Raw genomic sequence first — 21,522 nt, forward strand, 5'->3', positions numbered from 1 at the left:
GTAGAGCTCCAGAATTTGCTGAGTTCCTACAATCTTACATCAGTGGTTGACTTTCCTACTAGGATCACACCTGACTGTCAATCTCTAATAGACAATATATTTTTAGATGTAAATTTATACCAGAACTTCACTGTCACTGCAATAGTAAATGGCATATCAGACCATGATGGACAGCTCCTCACTCTACATGACTACAGACCTGTCAAGAAAGCAGTCCCATCCTGGAAGGCAATCAGACTTATGAACAAAGAGACCCTGGAATTTTTTAACCATAAGCTGCAGCATGAAGATTGGAATTCAGTTCGCAGAGTAGATGATGTTGATACAAAGTTCAACATATTCATAAATGAATTCCTATCCCACTTTGAAGAAGCTTTTCCTAAAAAGTTTGTTAGGAACAATATTTCCTCGTCCTTAAAGAAGCCATGGATCACAAAGGGTATTCGAGTGTCATGTAAATATAAGAGAGAACTTTATGTTGCAACCAGAGGGTCAAGGGACAGAGAATTAATCAGCCATTATAACATGTATTGTAAAATCCTAAAGAAAGTTATTCAGACATCAAAAGCACTGTATTATGTAAAAGAAATTGATAACTCCAATAATAAAATGAAGACTGTCTGGCAAATAGTTAACAAGGAGACAGGGAACAATAAAAAAAGAGCTGTAGAAAACTTCATAATCAAACATGAAGGGAATCTTGTGCAAAATCCTCAGATCATAGCTGAAATCTTTAATAAACACTTCCTGTTAGTGTCTGAGCAAATAGGCTGCAAGGGTTCTGTGAATGATGCCCTGACCTTTTTGCGAAATGCTTTCCCTAACAAAATCATCCAAATGCATATTAGACCTGTTACAGTATCAGAAATTGAAAGAACAATTGCCTCCATGAAAACCAAGAACTCCTGTGGAGTAGACAATATTTCTAGCAAATTGTTAAAGCAGTGTTGTACTTCTGTAAGCAATATACTGTGTCATATTTTCAATGCCTCTTTGCAGCAAGGAATTGTTCCTGATAGACTAAAGTATGCTATCGTGAAGCCTCTCTTTAAGAAAGGGGAGAAAACTGATGTTAAAAATTTCAGACCAATATCTCTCCTGACTGTGTTTTCAAAGGTACTAGAAAAGCTCATGTATTCTAGAATTTTAGAACACCTACATAAATTCAATATTCTCAGCAAACATCAGTTTGGTTTCCGGAAAGGTCTGTCAACTGAACAAGCAATATATGCTTTTATAGATAAGGTTTTGGAATCTCTAAATGAGAAAATGGTGACAACAGGGTTATTTTGTGATTTATGTAAAGCCTTTGACACTGTGAACCACCAAATACTGTTAATGAAGGCAGACCATCTAGGAATAAGTGGTGTAGCAAATAACTGGCTTCAGTCATACCTGACAGAGAGGAAACAGAAAGTAGTCTTAGATAAGTCAGACAATTTGTGTGGTGGAATGATTTCATCGGAATGGAGAGACATAAATTGTGGAGTTCCACAGGGCTCTATTCTTGGTCCTTTACTGTTCCTGTTATTTATAAATGATTTACCTTATTCTTCAATGATTCAGTGCAATTTTACCATCTTTGCAGATGATACTAACATAATGGTTAATGGTCTTAAATGTGAAAATGTTCAAGAGTCTGTTAATACTATTCTTATAGATTTAATGAAATGGTTTACTGCAAATGGTCTTTCACTTAACCTGAGTAAGACTAATTATATTCAGTTCACCCCAACTGCCAAAACTGAGGAAGAAATGACTGTTAAATATGCCACACAGGTCATAGAAAGAGTGGAAGTAACAAAGTTTCTAGGCGTGAAGATTGACTGTAGAGTAAACTGGTCCCATCACATTTTAGATCTTTACAAGAGACTCAGCTCTTCAGTTTTTGCAATGCGAATCATCTCTGTCAGTGCAAACTTAAGCATTAAAAAAGCTGCATACTATGGTTACTTCCATTCTTTGATGGCATATGGAATTATTTTCTGGGGAAATCAACCTCTTGCAAAGAAAATATTCATTGCTCAGAAGCGTGTTGTAAGAGTGATGTCTGGTGTAGATCCTAGATGCAGCTGCAGAAGCCTATTCCGGAATCTGGGAATTCTTACAACTACTTCTCAATATATATACTCACTTATGTGTTTCATAAGTAAAAACACTGATTTATACAAATGTAACAGTGAATACCATCAGTATAACACAAGGAGGAAACATGATTTCCACACTGAAGGTAAAAATTTGAAGATTGTGCAGAAGGGTGTACAGTCCTCTGGTATAAAGATATTTAATGCTCTTCCTCCAGAAATCAAATGTGAAATTGCCAACAAATCTACATTTAAAGAGCTTCTGAGGCAATTTCTTTTAGCCATGTCATTTTACAGTTTGGAAGAGTTTATGAAACACAGTGAGAAACGGCCTTAAAATATGATGTATTATCATATAAATTGAACATTAAGCTGAACATTCTTGTCACATATGTAACTCTTTTAGTGTTAACTGCTTATATTTAACAGTCTGGGTTATATGACCTTTTCAGGTTTAATTTACTTTGTTTTATACCTGTAATCTGTAGGTCTAAGGATTCTCATTCCATTATACTGTGTTATGGATCATTGTAGTGGTTAAGTAACTTTATATTCTTTACCTGTAAACATAGTGTACAAGTACTTGTCATTGACAATGTAAAAATTGACACACACTACATCCATGTGAAATTGTCACAGTTGGATCCATGGTGTAAGAAATAAATAAATAAATAAGAAATAAGAAATTTCATTCATTTGGCCAACACCTCAAAAACAGCAGGATAATATTCAGATACATAACCTGAGAAGGGGGGTGTTTGTGGCATGTGTGTACAACTGTGACTGGTGGATTGCAGAGATTATAGGCACCAGTTATGAGTTAAACAAAATTGTAGTGAACTTTATGCTACCACCTGGACAAGCTGCTGGATATAGGTTTCTAGCTGAAGGACAGCAACAATGCCATCAGTGCTCACTTAGTGTTCACAATGTTTTGAAGACTGTAAGTTCTCCAGTTCCTATTGGTACAACAACTCTATATCAAAGTAAGATTCTGAAGCAGTGGAACACATTTTTAGTTCATCAAATGGCTAATTTCAGTACAAAACAGAGTACACAGAAGTTGTATAAATTGAAACCTTTAAGTCTCTGGACTTTTCACATACATTTTGGAACCATTTAAAATGATTGAAAAATAAGTCTCTTACTCATCTTTAAAAACTAAAATTATGTTAAATGAGGCTAGATTTTGATTTTTATGGGCCACTTATGAGACAATGTGATAATAAAACAAGTTTTATGTACGTAAAAAATTTTAGTTGTTTGTAAAACTTGTTTAACCTTGAGCCATGGTGAGCTGGCACCAGTGATATTTTGTTCATGTATCGTTGAGATCGATTATGATTGAGCTAGCTATCTTTGCTTTTTGCATGTCTTATCTTCCGGGTTGGTGGGCGAAGTTGTTGGTTGTGAGCCTTCGACAGGTAACCCTGGAGATCTCGTGATATTTGCTGGGAGGCGAGTGTCAACGGCTGCCGAATGAGCGTGATGACCGTTATATGATGTGGTGTGAAATTGGTCGAGTGTTTTGGCGACACTGGCAGCTTGGAGATACAAGTTCTGTGACTTCGCTGGGAACAAAGTTTGAAGTGAAGCGGTGAGACTGTGGAACCCACTCCTTCATATTGTGTATGTGATATGAAGTAAGTGGTCGTAATAGTGTTTTGTTGCCTGATGCTCTTAGAGGCATTTAAATTTTATTATTATGGTGAGACTTTCATAGTCGAACTTTAAGATGGTGTGGAAGAGTTCAATTGCCCTAGTTAAATGGTGGCCATTATTTGAAAGTTTTCTCTGAAGTTTTACTAGTGCTCTGTGTTTCTTGTAATCAAATGATTTTATGTTGGCGTTTTCAAAGCCTGCATTCGATTAATACAGTTGCCTATGTGTAAAATATTTAAGGTCAAAGTTGCGATTTTGTCAGTAGTATAATGTGTTACATTCCACGCTTACCCATATATCGAGTCAAAGGTTCTGTCAAGTGTTTCTATGTTTCAGAGTTGTTGGAATGTCTTTGTGATTCAGTCAGATAATTTTGATTTTGCCAGTGCCTTGGCGGGGAGTGAAATGTCATCTGAGATCTAGGCCTGGCGGTGTTTAAGAACCTGACCACTACCGGGAGTTGTTCACATACCGCCTTCCAAAGTTTAGTTCTGGCAAGGTGGGTTAAGCTGGTAGATATATGAATATATATTGTATGTAACCTGTCCATATATGAACCTGTTTCCTTAAATATTATGGAGTGGCAACTGGCTGAACCTTAAGCTGTATAGCATACACTGAGTTCCTTTTGCAGCACAAGGGAAAGTAATATCTGGGGCACCAACATGTAGTAACTCTATTAATACCAGTTATAATGCAGCAGTTCGGCATTGTAATTTTTTTTATTAACAAGTCTGAACACGTGAACATTTATTTTTAAAAATCAGTGTTTCTGCTGTATTTTTTTATTTAAGTGGTTCTATCATGTTATGTAATTGGAACTTAGCTTGGTACTAGTGTTCAAGTGTCATTAAGTCACCCTTTACTGGTAATTCTTTTCATTAAATGCATTTTGAGCGAAATCCTATATGGGAGTTTGAATGTCTGAAGTTGTCAGTAATTCTGTTTTCTTAATAAGGGACTGTTTATTTGAGTACCAAGTACATTGGGTTTCTAACTGTATTTGCAAAGCTTTATCTAGTGGCTCATCCACAATTTGTAACAGTCAAATTCCTTACAAGATGTAATGTCAATAAATTGTATTAATTTTAAATTGTGACTACCAACAATGATTCCATCCCGCTTCCCCTTTTATGGTATTTAAGATATGGTGTGTAAGTGTGGTACAGTTAAGGAAAACATGTACCATACCTAAAAGTGGAAACTCTTCTTTTCAGGGAATGTAGAACTATATGGTACCAATCAACACAAGAAAAATCAAAAATTTATGGATTGGCATTTTTGGAAAAAAAAATACATAAATTATTAAAAAGTCCAGAGTGCTATAGTAAAAGAACTTTGACAATAAGTCCAAATAGAGGATTTCTTCATAATCATAAGCAACTAGAACTGTTCCAGAGATACAACATTTTAAAATTTTTTCCAAAATTTGCATCTTCAAAATGGTATGCACAGAGTCATCTTTGGAGGGCTGTATCTCGTAGCAGAATTTTTTTTGGAGAAAACAAATAAAATATGTGTTCCTTACTTAGTCATTCATTTTGTTGTTGTTGTTGTTGTTGTGGTCTTCAGTCCTGAGACTGGTCTGATGCAGCTCTCCATGCTATCTATCCTGTGAAAGCTGCTTCATCTCCCAGTATGTACTGCAGCCTACATCCTTCTGAACCTTCTTAGTGTATTCATCTTCTGAACCTTCTTAGTGTATTCATCTCTTGGTCTCCCTCTATGATTTTTACCCTCCATGCTGCCCTCCAATACCAAACTGGTGAACCCTTGATGCCTCAGAACATGTCCTACCAACCGATCCCTTCTTCTAGTCAAGTTGTGCCACAAACTTCTCTTCTCCCCAATTCTAGCATTCTTCTGTAGCACCACATTTCGAAAGCTTCTATTCTCTTCTTGTCCAAACTATTTATCATCCACGTTTCACTTCCATACATGGCTACACTCCATACAAATACTTTCCGAAATGACTTCCTGACACTTAAATCTATATTCAACGTTAACAAATTCCTCTTCTTCAGAAACGCTTTCCTTGCCATTGCCAGTCCACATTTTATATCCTCTCTACTTCGACCATCATCAGTTATTTTGCTCCCCAAATAGCATAACTCCTTTACTACTTTAAGTGTCTCATTTCCTAATCTAATTCCCTCAGCATCACCTGAGTTAATTAGACTACATTCCATTATCCTCGTTTTGCTTTTGTTGATGTTCATCTTATATCCTCCTTTCAAGACACTGTCCATTCCGTTCAACTGCTCTTCCAGGTCCTTTGCTGTCTCTGACAGAATTACAATGTCATCGGCAAACCTCAAAGTTTTTATTTCTTCTCCATGGGTTTTAATACCTACTCCGAATTTTTCATTTGATTCCTTTACTGCTTGCTCATTATTTAGATTGAATAACATTGGGGAGAGGTTACACCCCTGTCTCATTTCATTCCCAACCACTGCTTCTCTTTCATGTCCTTCGATTCTTATAACTGCCATCTGGTTTCTGTACAAATTGTAAATAGCCTTTCGCTCCCTGTATTTTATCCCTGCCACCTTCAGAATTTGAAAGAGAGTATTCCAGTCAATATTGTCAAAAGCTTTCTCTAAATCTACAAATGATAGAAACATAGGTTTGCCTTTTCTTAATCTAGCTTCTAAGATAAGCCGTAGGGTCAGTATTGCCTCACATGTTCCAACATTTCTACAGAATCCAAACTGATCTTCCCCGATGTTGGCTTCTACCTGTTTTTCCATTCGTCTATAAAGAATTTGCGTTAGTAGTTTGCAGACGACTTATTAAACTGATAGTTCGGTAATTTTCACATCTGTCAACACCTGCTTTCTTTGGGATTGGAATTATTATATCCTTCTTGAATTCTGAGGGTATTTTGCTGTCTCATACATTTTGCTCATCAGATAGTAGAGATTTATCAGGACTGGCTCTCCCAAGGCTGTCAGTAGTTCTAATGGAATGTTGTCTACTCCCAGGGCCTTGTTTTGACTTAGGTCTTTCAGTGCTCTGTCAAACTCTTCACGCAGTATCATATCTCCCATTTCATCTTCATCTACATCCTTTTCCATTTCCATAATATTGCCCTCAAGTACATCGCCCTTCCACCTTTCTGCTTATAGCTGTGTTTCCATCTGAGCTCTTGATATTCATACAAGTGGTTCTCTTTTCTCCAAAGGTCTTTTTAATTTTCCTGTAGGCGGTATCTATCTTACCCCTAGTGAGATAAGCCTCTACATCCTTACATTTGTCCTCTGGCCATCCCTGCTTAGCCACTTTGCACTTCCTGTCGATCTCATCTTTGAGACATTTGTATTCCTTTTTGCCTGCATCATTTACTGCATTTTTATATTTTCTCCTTTCATAAATTAAATTCAATATTTCTTCTGTTACCCAAGGATTTCTACTAGTGCTCATCTTTTTACCTAATTGATCCTCTGCTGCCTTCACTACTTCATCCCTCAAAGCTACCCATTCTTCTTCTACTGTATTTCTTTCCCCCATTCTTGTCAATTGTTCCCTTATGCTCTCCCTGAAACTCTCTACAACCTCTGGTTCTTTCAGTTTATCCAGGTCCCATCTCCTTAAATGCCCACCTTTTTGCAGTTTCTTCAGTTTTAATCTACAGTTCATAACCAATAGATTTTGGTCAGAGTCCACATCTGCCCCTGGAAATGTCTTACAATTTAAAACCTGGTTCCTAAATCTCTGTCTTACCATTATATAATCTATCTGAAACCTGTCAGTATCTCCAGGTTTCTTCCATGTATACATCCTTCTTTTATGATTCTTGAACCAAGTGTTAGCTAAGATTAAGTTATGCTCTGTGCAAAATTCTACTAGGTGGCTTCCTCTTTCATTTATTACCCCCAGTCCATATTTACCTACTACACTTCCTTCATTTTAACATATGCTAAATTCAATAACATTCTGGACTAAGTAGGTAAGATTTTTTCCTGAAGTGATATGGACTATGCCTAAGGCACTCACGATATCTCGTTTCTGTTGAATACTTGCTGTCAAGGACTGTGTACTGGGCTGTATTACATACAAACTTACCAAGCCAATCCCATATCTTGACTACTAGACACCATAAGAGGTTGACCAGCCCATGAAAAAGGAGGTGGATGTATTGTGTTGTCAGCTGAAAAACAGTAACAGCAGAACTGGTCAGTTGGTAGAGCTCAGTGTTTTTCATCGTGGTCTAGTCAATTGAGTAACAAGTCCATCAGAGACATTTCAAGCCTTCTAAAGCTGCTGAAGCTGACACTTGGAGGTGTGATGGAAATGTGAAGGAAAAACCACAGATAAATCATAATCAACTATTGACAGATGGGAACCGTCAAGGATTGCATAGGGTGGTCGGAAAAAACAGCAGAAAATCAGTGGAAGGAATTACTCGTGAATTACAGAGTGCTGTCAACAGTGACTCCACATAGTGAGATAGAAAGAATGGGGTACAATTGTCAAGCTGCTTCTCATAATAAGCTACACATATCTGTAGTTTGTGGTATGTAACACTCGAGATGGTGTACAGATGTGGGGTCACGAGACAGTGGATGATTGGAAATGAGTGATTGGAAATGATGAATCGAGCTATACCTTGCTGCAATCTGACAGAAGGGGTGCCTGGAGACATAACCTGACATCTTGTGAAGAGCCAATAGTGAAGTAAAGAGAAGCTGGTGGTACGATATGACACTGGTTTTTATGGCAGGGTGTGGTGCCCTTATTGCTATTAAGAAAACAGTGAATGCAGGAAGAAACGAACACATTTTACAGTGTTACGTACAGTGTGCAGTGAACGGACAGGTCAGAGAAGACGATAGTATCAGCATGACAATGCAGCCTGTCACGCATTTGTGGGGCATCCATTTGTGAACAATAACATTCGTGAAATGGACTGGCCTACCAAGAGCCCAACCTAACCTCAATGAAACACCTTTACAACAAGTTAGAATGTCGACTTTCCACCACACTCAGAGTCCTAGACATCACTGTCTTTTTTGGTTTCAGTTCTCAAGAACGAATGGGCTGCCATTCCTGCATAGACATTCAGAGACCTCATTTAAAGTGTTGACAACAGAGTTTGAGTCATCGCAGTGGCAAAGGGTGGACATGCCCCATATATTGATCAGATAATGTAAGTGACCCTGTCTTGCACAAACATCAGTTTTGCAAAGCTGACAGCATGTAAATGTGAACATACTCTTGTGTTTCTATAAAAGCAGAGGTGATGCCTTGAAGTTTTGTGTAGTCTAAACTGAAATATGATTGTTACTATTGCAAAATATTACTTTACAGAGTTTCCAAGAAAGCCCTGTAGCAGTCTTGACTTTGCAGAGTTAGGGAAATAAATAGTAGTTTTATTAAACAATGGAAAATCGTTTTGTTAGTTAGAAGAAGGCCATTTAGCTAAAAGCTGTAATGTACAGCAGTCTTTTTGTTGTGCCTGCATGTAACTCAATGTATGTGTGGCAATCTATCCTTTTCATAATATAGTTATTTTATTGGTATACCTGTTTTCAGTCTGCCAAAATTACTGCATATGGCTTTTTATTGTTTTGTTTCAGTATTGCCATGTTTCAGTTGTGAAGCCACAGCTGATGTGAGTAGACACAGTTACACTGTTGAGGAATGATTAATGGCATATGGGTGTGGGTGCACAAATGTTCACAGGCAGGGCAAACGACAGGGATACTGAATGCAATTATAGCTGCTCCAGTACATGGGGCATTTGGATACTCCCTTACAGTATAGGTTTCCCTGACCTATATACATGGGGATTGTGTCTCCAGCATATCTTGTGCCATCACACTCCACCTGGCCTAAATCACTGCTAACCTGCTTCCCTTCACCTTGCCTTTTCCCTTCTCTCTTCTGTCCACACCACTCCTTTTCTGTTCAGATCCTGCCCTTCTCCCACCAGTCTTCCTTTCCCCTCTATCTCCATGCAGACACTATCTCTCTGCACCACCCCCTCTCTCCCTGCCCCTCTTTCCCCCTGCTATCCCCCCTTTTCAACCCTCTCCCCTTCTCTCTCCAACCCTTCTCCCTTTTCAGTTTCACTTTTCTTACTTTTTTTTCCTCTCCCCTCCCCCCCCCCCCCCCATCCCCCCACCCTTTTTTCCCATTCCCTCACCCCCCCCCTTCAACATCTCTTTTTCCTGTACTCTCTGTACTCTTTTCAACTTGCTGTGCAGCTGCAGAGCCACCTGTCTAAAGACCTGCCTCTCCCCCCAACCCCTCCTTGTATCTTTCCCTATGCCCTCCCCACATTTTGTAATGGTTTGGACCATTTAAAGTGGTGAAGTATGTATGCAACCTTCCCACTTCTTTTACATGAGTTGACTTACCTGTGAATGCACAACAAACCTTTTTCACTGGTTAGATGGCTACTGGAATCTCTAAAAACTTCTTCTCTGAAGAATGATGCTAGTTAAAGAAACATATAAGACTCTCTCTTTCTACTCGTGAAATAAGTAGGTACTTGAAGAAATACTTTTAGTTCACGCTCAGTATACTTCAACTTTGATAATGAACAACTATACATTTCTCACATAAATATTTGACTTCTTGTAAGTCACCCGTGTTGTCTCCCATTAGACACCATTAAGTTACATTTACAATGGAGTTGGTTTAACAATCACGTCTGTATTACACAGACATCAGAAACATGTCTTGTCTCTAGCAAGTTCAAGTTAAGAGTTACTTAAAAGTCTTTTCAACTCAACTGTTCTTTTGTCACGAACAACAGTCACCATAACAAAACAGCACAGAATAACACAAAAGTTCCTGGGTTCTTCTGTGAGCTTGCACTACAACTTCCATGAATCGACCAACAAGTACTTTTCGGCGCCGTTTGACCCCCATGTCTACAGTCTTCTCACAACAAACTTCAGAACTGCACACATAGACAGGTGACACACAATAGATAGGGTTCCTTTCTCCCTCTCACATCTAAAATATCATGTGTTCAAGATGGTGGAAGGCATCAGATCAGGCAACTTCTTTCAATAATCAAGTATCAGTAACCATCTTGCTGTGGCCACAGGAGTGTACTTTTGTGTGGTTATGTGTGTGAATGTTTGTACTTCTGCTAGAGAAAGAGCCAATGCTCAAAAGCTAGTGTAAATGCTATTTTCTGTTACACGTTTCTGTGTTCTGAACATTGATCTGCTATAGGTGAGAGGTTACTTTTCCCTTATTTTACATATTGCTCCATCCAAGAATTTCTGTTATTCAGATTGATTTATACCATTTCATAACGCAATCCCACTCAGGTGTGTATCTGATGTTACAAAACGTGAGAGGAAGCATGTGTTACCATCACTAAATCCACATAACAGTCTCCAATGAAATCTGTGAATAAAAGAGCATGACAAAATTGATGTTCATGAAGTAATTACTTGGTGATGACATGAAGCAGCCTTATAGCCTTGACAATGTGCTGTGGGCATGTTTTAGATACTATTTAGAGACAGACTGGCATTTACATTTGGCAGAGTGAGCAAGTTTGTCCCTCACAGCCAGACCAACAACATGAGCCATACCTCCCAACCACTCCAGCACCAACACTGATTGTCTTATTGCTTTCAGAAGTTGGGACCCTTTAATAGAGTTTCCTTTCACTTTTAAGAAGCTAACTTTCAAGCACTAGTGATTTTGCAATGGTGGTGAAGAACAATTCTTCAAAAAATTTGTATTTGGAGGAAAATTAAGTTTGTGTTTGGAGGACAAATCTACATCATTTACACCCATACTTTACAACTACTGTGAAGCACTGAAATGCATGGCAGAGGGTACTTCCAACTGTACCACTTATTAGGGCTTCTTTCTGTTCCACTGATGGGTGGAGTACTGGAAGAATGACTGCTTGGAAACCTCTTAACATGCTGTAATTGCCGTAATCTCTATGGGGGTGATGCCTCAGTTATTGTAGTATATTCCTAGACAGTTCTTGATACTTTGTAAGTATGCTCTCCTCAGATACTTTACGTCTGTCTTTGAGCATCTGCCAGTTCAGTTTTTTCATCATCTCTGTAATGCTCTTTCATCGGTCAGACAAACCTGCCACCATTCATGCTGCTGTTCTTTGTATATATTCAGATATCTCCTGTTAGTCCTACTTGGTACAGGGAGCACCACTTGAGCAATGCTCTAAGATGAGTCACGCAAGTGCTCTGTAAGAAATCTCTTTCGCAGACTGACTGCACTTCCCCAGAATTCTTCCAATACACAGAAGTCTACCAACTGTTTTACCTGTGACTGAAGCCAAAGTGCTCATTTCATTTTATATCCCTATAAAATGTTACACCCAAATATTTATATGAGCTGATACATTCCAACTGTGACTGACTGATACTATAATCATAGGATACCACTTCTTCATTTTGTGAAGTGCACAGTTTTGCATTTAATGAGCATTTAAAGCAAGTTGCCAATCCTTATACCACTTTGAAATCATGTCAAGATCCAAAACCAAGTTCCTTCCATTATATTTTTACAAAAGAAAAAGAAAGCTACTGTTAAAGCACTAAACTTAGATAGTACTTCAATACAAAGTAGTCAATCATATCAGAAGAAAGGTCACATGTCAGCTCATAAATCCTGTGCACCTGGATCTTTGGTCACAACAACATACTGAGCTACACTGTCTTAGAGATGAGAGTGTCTCTGGCACCCACAAACACACTAAGGCTTTGCCCAACACTCCAAACTTGGACAGGGTAATTCTGTTTTTCTCCCTCACATACAACTCAGAGGAAAACATTTTTTTGGACCACTGATAATACTAAGTGTGAAAACATCCTGTTTCGTTACCTCTACTGAAGGCGTCTAATGATGGAAAGAAAAATGGTGGTAATGTAGGGACATATTTATAGACTCTCAAGAGAGGTTACTTTGAAAATTACACCAGTGTGCAAAACATAATGACAAACATAACTTGTGCATGATGTTTTACTGCCACATAACAGCTCAATGACACACTGTGGTAGTCATCATGGGATTGTGGACCACTGCGGTTGCGGAGGGGATGGAGCCTCTCCATCATTTCCAGGTCCTTGGTTAACATACAATACAATGGATTTACAGAGTATGGGAGAGAAGGAAAGGTGCTTTCTTGAAGGAGAGTTCTCTTATTATGCTAGACCAGTTTACTAATCATTTAAAATATTCTGTGAAAGAGGAATTGACACTGAGAAATACAGAGCTTGCTGTTATTTCAAGAGGACTTACTTCACAATTGCACCCTCTTGATGTCTCAATAAATAAATGGGACAAATGGATGATGGATGAAACCAAAGAAGAAGAAGAACAAGGAGAAAGTTCAGATGACAATTTTCAGGTATTTTAAAGGTCAATTCGGTTTTATAAACAAAGATTTTTTTTCATAACATGTAAGCTTTCACGGCCGGTGTCTTCATTAATTAAAACTCCCAGGCTGAATTGCCGTGGTCCAATTATTTTCGTGCTTGTAGATCTCTATAGCTTCTCTATACATGCGAGTATAATAATGTGAGGTCCTAGCTATCATGTTTGTCTCACTAATTTTTATTTCGTGATCACCGTCTTTGAAAACGTGATCCACTACAGCTGATTTGTCAATTTGTCCCACTCTACAGTTCCTTTTGTGTTCCGTTAGGCAGGCATTAACACTCCTTTTAGTTGTTCCAATGCAAAAGGAGTGTTAATATCCACCTAACGGAACACAAAAGGAACTGTAGATTGGGACAAATTGACAAATCAGCTGTAGCGGATCACGTTTTCAAAGATGGTGATCACGAAATAAAAGTTAGTGAGACAAACGTGATAGCTAGGACCTCACATTATTATACTCTCATGTATAGAGAAGCTATAGAGATCTACAAGCACGAAAATAATTTTAATAAAAAAGAAGAAGGATTAAAACTAGACAAGATATGGCGGTCAACTCTATACCAACAAAGTGACTATCGATAACCTACAATCGAGAGAGATGGCACTAGCCAGAGATTGTTTTAAAGTCGAAAGCACGTGATGAGTGGTGGCGCCATCTAAGCGCTCTATACAAGTGGGACCTCCAGCGCCTAGCAGCCAGTCGCCGTCTCACCTCAGAAGATGTTGCGCACAGTAGGCAATGAAACGTCGGAAAGGAGAAGCAGTTTTATATATGGACCACGGCAATTCAGCCTGAAAGTTTTAATTAATAAAGATTTTTTTAGTCTGGTTTTGCAGTCTAATGATAAAAATGACAAAATTAATTTTAGAAAAATTGCTTGAAAATTAAGGTGCATCTTATAGTCCTTAGTGCCTTATGGTCCATAAAATATGGTAATGCATCCACTGCAACAAGCAGTTGTCAACTGGGCTGGTGGAGGAGTGGAACGCCCTAACACGAGAACTCATTACTAACCTTGTGTGCCAGCATTGCAAAGCATGCACTGCTGTCTGTGGAGACCACACACCCTACTAACAACCTTATCCCACCTTTTGTAATGTCCAGGTCTATCATAAATTGTGGTAACCTCAGTGTAATTAGTGGGTTTGAATAAAAGTGTCATTTCTATTTGTCTCATTGCATACTTCCTTCAGCTATTTTCTACACTACACTGTAGCAGTTATTCCTATGTACACTCCAGAGTTCATCAAAGTATGTTATTTGTGAGTGACCCACCACATGAAAGTTGCTTTTGAACTTAATTTTTACATACCATTGTGCTTAATGCATTTGAACACCATTAGGGAAAGTTGTATTAAATGAAATGTGGTGGGTCAGAGGTGCAGTGGTTACTATGGAGAGATGGAAGAAATGTTCTTCTAGTGGGTTGGATGGTGATGGATCTCCCACTTGGCTATTCACTGCTAGAGATCAAGTCTAAACCACAAGAGTAGTCAATATAAGAACATTCCAATTATGAAGTACTGAATAAAACAAATACAACTTGACTAAAAGAAGGGACCGGTCCATAGGACTCATACTGAAGCATCAAGGAAAAGTCAGTTTGGTAATGGGGAAAAGAGTGAGGAGCAAAAATGTGGGAGGAGGCAGGTCTGAATATACTAATCTGGTTCAAATGAATGTAGGTTTCAGTAGTCATGTGGGGATGAAAAGATTTGCAGAAAATAGACTAGCATGGAGACCTGTATAAAACCAGTTTTTGTGACAATGCCAATGATATCATCATTGTCAGCATCATCATCATCATTATCGACGACGACAACAACAACAACAACAACAACAACAACAACAACAAGAAAATCAGAATTGCTATTTGGCATATGTTATTGCTGACTTCAAAGCTCTCTGATGATGAGATACAAATTGTAAAATTATAAAGAACACTTACTGTGCAAAGGCTTCAGCGTTGTTTACAATGAAGTCAGTTGCAACTTTCACTCCCACAGGTGTTGTACAAACACTCGTAAAAACAGTCTGCGCATCCTGTGGCTTGATTTTGTCTTTTTCCAGGGTATAACCCAGATACCTGTATACAAAAAGAGTTGTGTGTCAATCAAAATACATCTAAATACTTCCCTCTGTACTTGGTAAGCCAACAGCTGAACAGGCATATTGTTCCAGAGTAAACAATTTAACTCTTTGCTCTTAGGAGAACCTCTCTTTCATATTTCCAAACAAAAAGTGTTCACAGCCCCTAGAATTGATTCTCAATAGTGATGCACCAATTTAACCCTTTTGTGGTTAGCTTTTGTAGCAGCTCAATGAAGTTAAAGTAATACATAAATAAATTTCTTTTCTTTCTTTGCATGGAATTGAATTATGATCAACTGACTATATTTGAATTTTGATAACTTAATTTTTGTGATTTAGCTTTTGTGAGCTGTATTTGACTGTCATTACACAATCTTTGAAATTCCCTCGATGATTCTGAACATCTGTAGGAGTCCACTCGCTATGTGCCGACTTTGAAAATTTGGCAAATTCTGGTCATTCTCAACAGTATTTCAATGTGCTGCAAGTCAGAATAGCACACACACCAAAAAACGCTTGGCATCACCTTGCTTCTGAGAGTTCTGGAACCTGTACAGAAAATTGGAATAGATATCAACATAAAAAACACATTTCCGCCCTTTCTATTGCTCATGAAAACCACACATTGCATGTTGTACCACCATACAGCGAGACCTTCAGAGGTGGTGGTCCAGATTGCTGTACACACTGCTACCTCTAATACCCAGTAGCACATGCTCTTGCATTGAAGCATGCGTGTATCCATCATTGCATACTATAGACACGTTCATCAAGGCACTGTTGGCTCAGATTGTCCCACTCCACAATGGTGATTCAGTGTAGATCCCTCAGAGTGGTTGGTGGGCCACATCATTCATAAACAGCTCTTTTCAATCCATCCCAGGTTGTTTGGTTGGTTTAAAAGAGGGGGGAAGGGACCAAACTGCTAGGTCATTGGTCCCTTAATCTATCCCAAGCATTATCGATAGGGTTCATGTCTGGAGAACATCCTGGCCACTTTAGTTGAGCGATGTTATTATCCTAAAGGAAGTCATTCACAAGATGTGCATGATGGGGGTGTGAATTGTTGTCCATGAAGACAAATGCCTCCTCAATATGCTGCCGTTATGGTTGCACTATCGGTTGGAGGATGGTGTATCGTACGACTCCTTTCATGACCACCAGCAGTGTATGTCGGCCCCACATAATGACACAGGGACAGCAGGGAACCTCCACCTTGCTGCACTCACTGGACAACGTGTCTAAGGCGTTCAGCCTGACTGAGTTGCCTCCAAACACGTCTTCAACGATTGTCTGGTTAAAGGTATATGCGACACTTCTCGGTGAAGAGAACGTGATGCCAATCCTGAGCAGTCCATTTGCCTTGTTGTTTGGCCCATCTGTACTGTGCTGCATGATGTTGTGGTTGCAAAGATGGACCTTGCCACAGACGTTGGGAGTGAAGTTCCACATCATGCAGCCTATTGTGCACAGTTTGAGTCATAACATGACGTCCTGTGGCTGCACAAAAAGCACTATTCAACTTGGTGGCGTTGCTGTCAGGGTTCCTCCTAGCAATAATCCGTAGGTAACAGTCATCTACTGCAGTAGTAGCCATTGGGTGGCCTGAGCAAGGTGTGTCATCAAAAGCTCCTGTCTCTCTGTACTCCTCCATGTCCAAACAAAATCACTTTGGTTCACTCTGAGATGCCTGGATACTTCCCCTGTTGGGAGTGCTTCCTGGCACAAAGTAACAATGCAGAGTTGATCAAACTGTGGGACTGACCATCTAGGCATGGTTGAACTGCAGGCTACATTAGCCATGTACCTCTTTCCCGGTGGAATAACTGGAATGGATAGGCTGTTGGACTCCCTCCGTCTAATAGGCACTGCTCATGCACGGTTGTTTACATCTTTGGGCTGGCTTAGCAACATCTCTGAACAGCCAAAGGGACTGTGTCTGTGATACAACATCCACAGTCAATGTCTATCTTCAGGATTTCTGGGAACCGAGTTGATGCAAAACTTTTTTTGATGTGTGTATATAGTGTAGAAGTGAAGCATTTCACAAGCAACAACAGTAGTGATCTGACAACAAACAGAAACTTGTTTTTGTAACAGTTTTTGTACCTCTGATACAGCATTCTGTCACAAGCTGTCAAGCATGTGCAAAGGTGATAAAGGCTCTCCTACACAAGAAATAATTTGTTGAACTTTACTAGGTTTGTCAAATATTTGACTTGTCTAGCCCTATTTGTTGTGTTTGTCGAACATAGAGTGGGTTTGTCAGGTTTGAAAGTAATTTTGAGTGAAGGTCGATTTCATAAGATGGTGGACATTGTTTGTGTTTATCTTTCAGTGCACATAATAAACAAAAACAGTTCTATTACAATTTATCTCACTGTACTATGAGTTTCCAGAACTGTGGAAACTACCATCAAGCATAACAAAAAAATGGTAGTGGTGTTGTGTCTTTCCCTGCCTATTCCACCTCAGGTGGTCAATGGTGAATAAAGAATCTTAAACCTGAGGAAGAGGCTATGAAGAAAATCAGTGTTCTATACTCAACATGCAGATGGCAGTGCAATGAAATAAAAAAATTAAAGCACTCCAGTTCCTCCACAGATGATGTACATACATGTTCCCCCATTGTGGTATTTTAATAAATTGTCAGTAGAGGATAAGTAGAAGACAATAAATTTTCACATACTTGTGTCTTCCTTTTCAGTTTGAGGGTGAAATGACTTGGTTGTTAAAAGTTTGACTTTCTATTAGGAGAAAGCTGATGTAGTCATTAGGGTCGGGGTGTAATATTTCCTTTAGTACATTTTGTTTCCTAGACCAGTGTCTTGTTTTCTTTTTCCTTTTTACACACAATGTCAAAGTCAGTGCAAAAAAGCCTTGTTTGCACTGGAAGCCATTCCATCTAGTGTCAAAATACTGTGTGACTCAAACAGCATCTTCTTCAGAACTGACGTTAAATAGACAAATCTTGTCGGTATGTGTACAGGCTTGTTAGACAAACTCATGGATAAAAAAGAGCAAATTTGACAAACAAATTTCATTGTGTTTGTGTGTGTGTGTGTGTGTGTGTGTGTGTGTGTGTGTGTGTGTGGAGGGGGGGGGGGCTATGTGCTCCTATGAGCATAGTAAATTTGGTGATATGTATGCTTCTCAGAATACACAAAGGGAAATATTAAATTTGTGGTAAGTATATTTTCCATGTCTCATGGGTTGATTACTTTGGTGGTTTGTATACTTCCTATGGCCCCTGAAAGACACAATAGCCATTTTATTAAATTATAAGCTATATTTAACAACAAACAGAAACTAGAGCCATTGCAGCAAACTACCTCTAAATGCCAGGAGTATACAGGGATGTTATGGAGTATTCATATACATGCAGTGAATACAGTTTATGGTAAGTGTAGAACATGCTGCCCACAAAAGGGTTACACAAAGTGCAAAATGCCATATAGTATATGTGTATAAATGATTAAACTAGACTTAACACCAAACAAGCTAACTGAGAAAATTAGCCTGCTTTACATGGAGCCATCTGTCTCATTGCTTTGACCTACAGATGAAGACAGTACAGCTTGCATAATTTCACAATGACAGATTTTTCATTCTGTATAATAATTAACATGATCTATTGCGTTTCTTTCATGGCATTCATGGTTTCAGGCTGCGATGAACACAACCACGACATGAAATGAGGAAAGTGTCTACAACTTAGGGTTTACAACCAAGTTCAAGAAGAAAAATGGAGAATTTTGTTCCAGAGATTTAAACACGTTGCCTGCAAAGTTAAAAATAAAATGAAAATCCCAAAAACTTAAAAAATGAATTAAAAATCTTATCCTGTAAGTTTTATAAAACATAGGAATGAGTCTCCATTTTTACAATAGTTAGAAAACTGTTTTCAGCCAGTGGGGCCTGAGTAATATTTATGAGAGTCATGCTAGAAAACATGACTACAGCTGCTAAATTAATTTATTGTACTACCAGTTATGGTCAGCAAAACCATAATCATGACACAAAAGATCACCATTCAGGTGTACAGGGTAATTTGCAAGTTCACAAAACATTTTTAAAACTTGGTGTAGGTAAATAGTTCTGGTAAACATAATCTACATCTACATCTACATTCATACTCCGCAAGCCGCCCAACGGTGTGTGGCGGAGGGCACTTTACGTGCCACTGTCATTACCTCCCTTTCCTGTTCCAGTCGCGTATGGTTCGCGGGAAGAACGACTGTCTGAAAGCCTCCGTGCGCGCTCTAATCTCTCTAATTTTACATTCGTGATCTCCTCGGGAGGTATAAGTAGGGTGAAGCAATATACTCGATACCTCATCCAGAAACGCATCCTCTCGAAACCTGGCGAGCAAGCTACACCGCGATGCAGAGCGCCTCTCTTGCAGAGTCTGCCACTTGAGTTTATTAAACATCTCCGTAACGCTATCACGGTTACCAAATAACCCTGTGACGAAACGCGCCGCTCTTCTTTGGATCTTCTCTATCTCCTCCGTCAACCCGATCTGGTACAGATCCCACACTGATGAGCAATACTCAAGTATAGGTCGAACGAGTGTTTTGTAAGCCACCTCCTTTGTTGCTGGACTACATTTTCTAAGCACTCTCCCAATGAATCTCAACCTGGTACCCGCCTTACCAACAATTAATTTTATATGATCATTCCACTTCAAATCGTTCCGCACGCATACTCCCAGATATTTTACAGAAGTAACTGCTACCAGTGTTTGTTCCGCTATCATATAATCATACAATAAAGGATCCTTCTTTCTATGTATTCGCAATACATTACATTTGTCTATGTTAAGGGACAGTTGCCACTCCCTGCACCAAGTGCCTATCCGCTGCAGATCTTCCTGCATTTCGCTACAATTTTCTAATGCTGCAACTTCTCTGTATACTACAGCATCATCCGCGAAAAGCCGCATGGAACTTCTGACACTATCTACTAGGTCATTTATATATATTGTGAAAAGCAATGGTCCCATAACACTCCCCTGTGGCACGCCAGAGGTTACCTTAACGTCTGTAGACGTCTCTCCATTGAGAACAACATGCTGTGTTCTGTTTGCTAAAAAATCTTCAATCCAGCCACACAGCTGGTCTGATATTCCGTAGGCTCTTACTTTGTTTATCAGGTGACAGTGCGGAACTGTATCGAACGCCTTCCGGAAGTCAAGAAAAATAGCATCTACCTGGGAGCCTGTATCTAATATTTTCTGGGTCTCATGAACAAATAAAGCGAGTTGGGTCTCACACGATCGCTGTTTCCGGAATCCATGTTGATTCCTACATAGTAGATTCTGGGTTTCCAAAAACGACATGATACTCGAGCAAAAAACATGTTCTAAAATTCTACAACAGATCGACGTCAGAGATATAGGTCTATAGTTTTGCGCATCTGCTCGACGACCCTTCTTGAAGACTGGGACTACCTGTGCTCTTTTCCAATCATTTGGAACCCTCCGTTCCTCTAGAGACTTGCGGTACACGGCTGTTAGAAGGGGGGCAAGTTCTTTCGCGCACTCTGTGTAGAATCGAATTGGTATCCCGTCAGGTCCAGTGGACTTTCTTCTGTTGAGTGATTCCAGTTGCTTTTCTATTCCTTGGACACTTATTTCGATGTCAGCCATTTTTTCGTTTGTGCGAGGATTTAGAGAAGGAACTGCAGTGCGGTCTTCCTCTGTGAAACAGCTTTGGAAAAAGGTGTTTAGTATTTCAGCTTTACGCGTGTCATCCTCTGTTTCAATGCCATCATCATCCCGGAGTGTCTGGATATGCTGTTTCGAACCACTTACTGATTTAACATAAGACCAGAACTTCCTAGGATTTTCTGTCAAGTCTGTACATAGAATTTTACTTTCGAATTCACTGAACGCTTCTCGCATAGCCCTCCTTACACTAACTTTGACATCGCTTAGCTTCTGTTTGTCTGAGAGGTTTTGGCTGCGTTTAAACTTGGAGTGAAGCTCTCTTTGCTTTCGCAGTAGTTTCCTAACTTTGTTGTTGTACCACGGTGGGTTTTTCCCGTCCCTCACAGTTTTACTCGGCACGTACCTGTCTAAAACGCATTTTACGATTGCCTTGAACTTTTTCCATAAACACTCAACATTGTCAGTGTCGGAACAGAAATTTTCGTTTTGATCTGTTAGGTGGTCTGAAATCTGCCTTCTATTACTCTTGCTAAACAGATAATGTAACAGATGATACAGTATGTGAAAGAAAAGAAAAATTCCGTTTCCTCTGCCCATTTTGTTTCTCCTTTCTTTGGAGCTTCGTT

The 21,522-nt window shown here is 39.2% G+C and overlaps 1 protein-coding gene across 4 annotated transcripts in view; it reads right to left on the minus strand.

Moving 5' to 3' along the window:
* The window catches only part of LOC126199070 (aminopeptidase N-like), a 585,568-nt gene that overhangs the window by 11,235 nt on the left and 552,811 nt on the right, over window positions 1-21,522 (minus strand). For all 4 annotated transcript variants that reach the window (XM_049935786.1, XM_049935785.1, XM_049935787.1 and 1 more), the window contains exon 14: window positions 15,083-15,220. In XM_049935786.1, coding sequence (XP_049791743.1) covers window positions 15,083-15,220 — 138 coding nt within the window. The remainder of the gene's footprint in view (window positions 1-15,082; window positions 15,221-21,522) is intronic.

Source organism: Schistocerca nitens, chromosome 8, assembly GCF_023898315.1.
Source record: "Schistocerca nitens isolate TAMUIC-IGC-003100 chromosome 8, iqSchNite1.1, whole genome shotgun sequence".
Lineage (NCBI taxonomy): Eukaryota > Metazoa > Arthropoda > Insecta > Orthoptera > Acrididae > Schistocerca > Schistocerca nitens.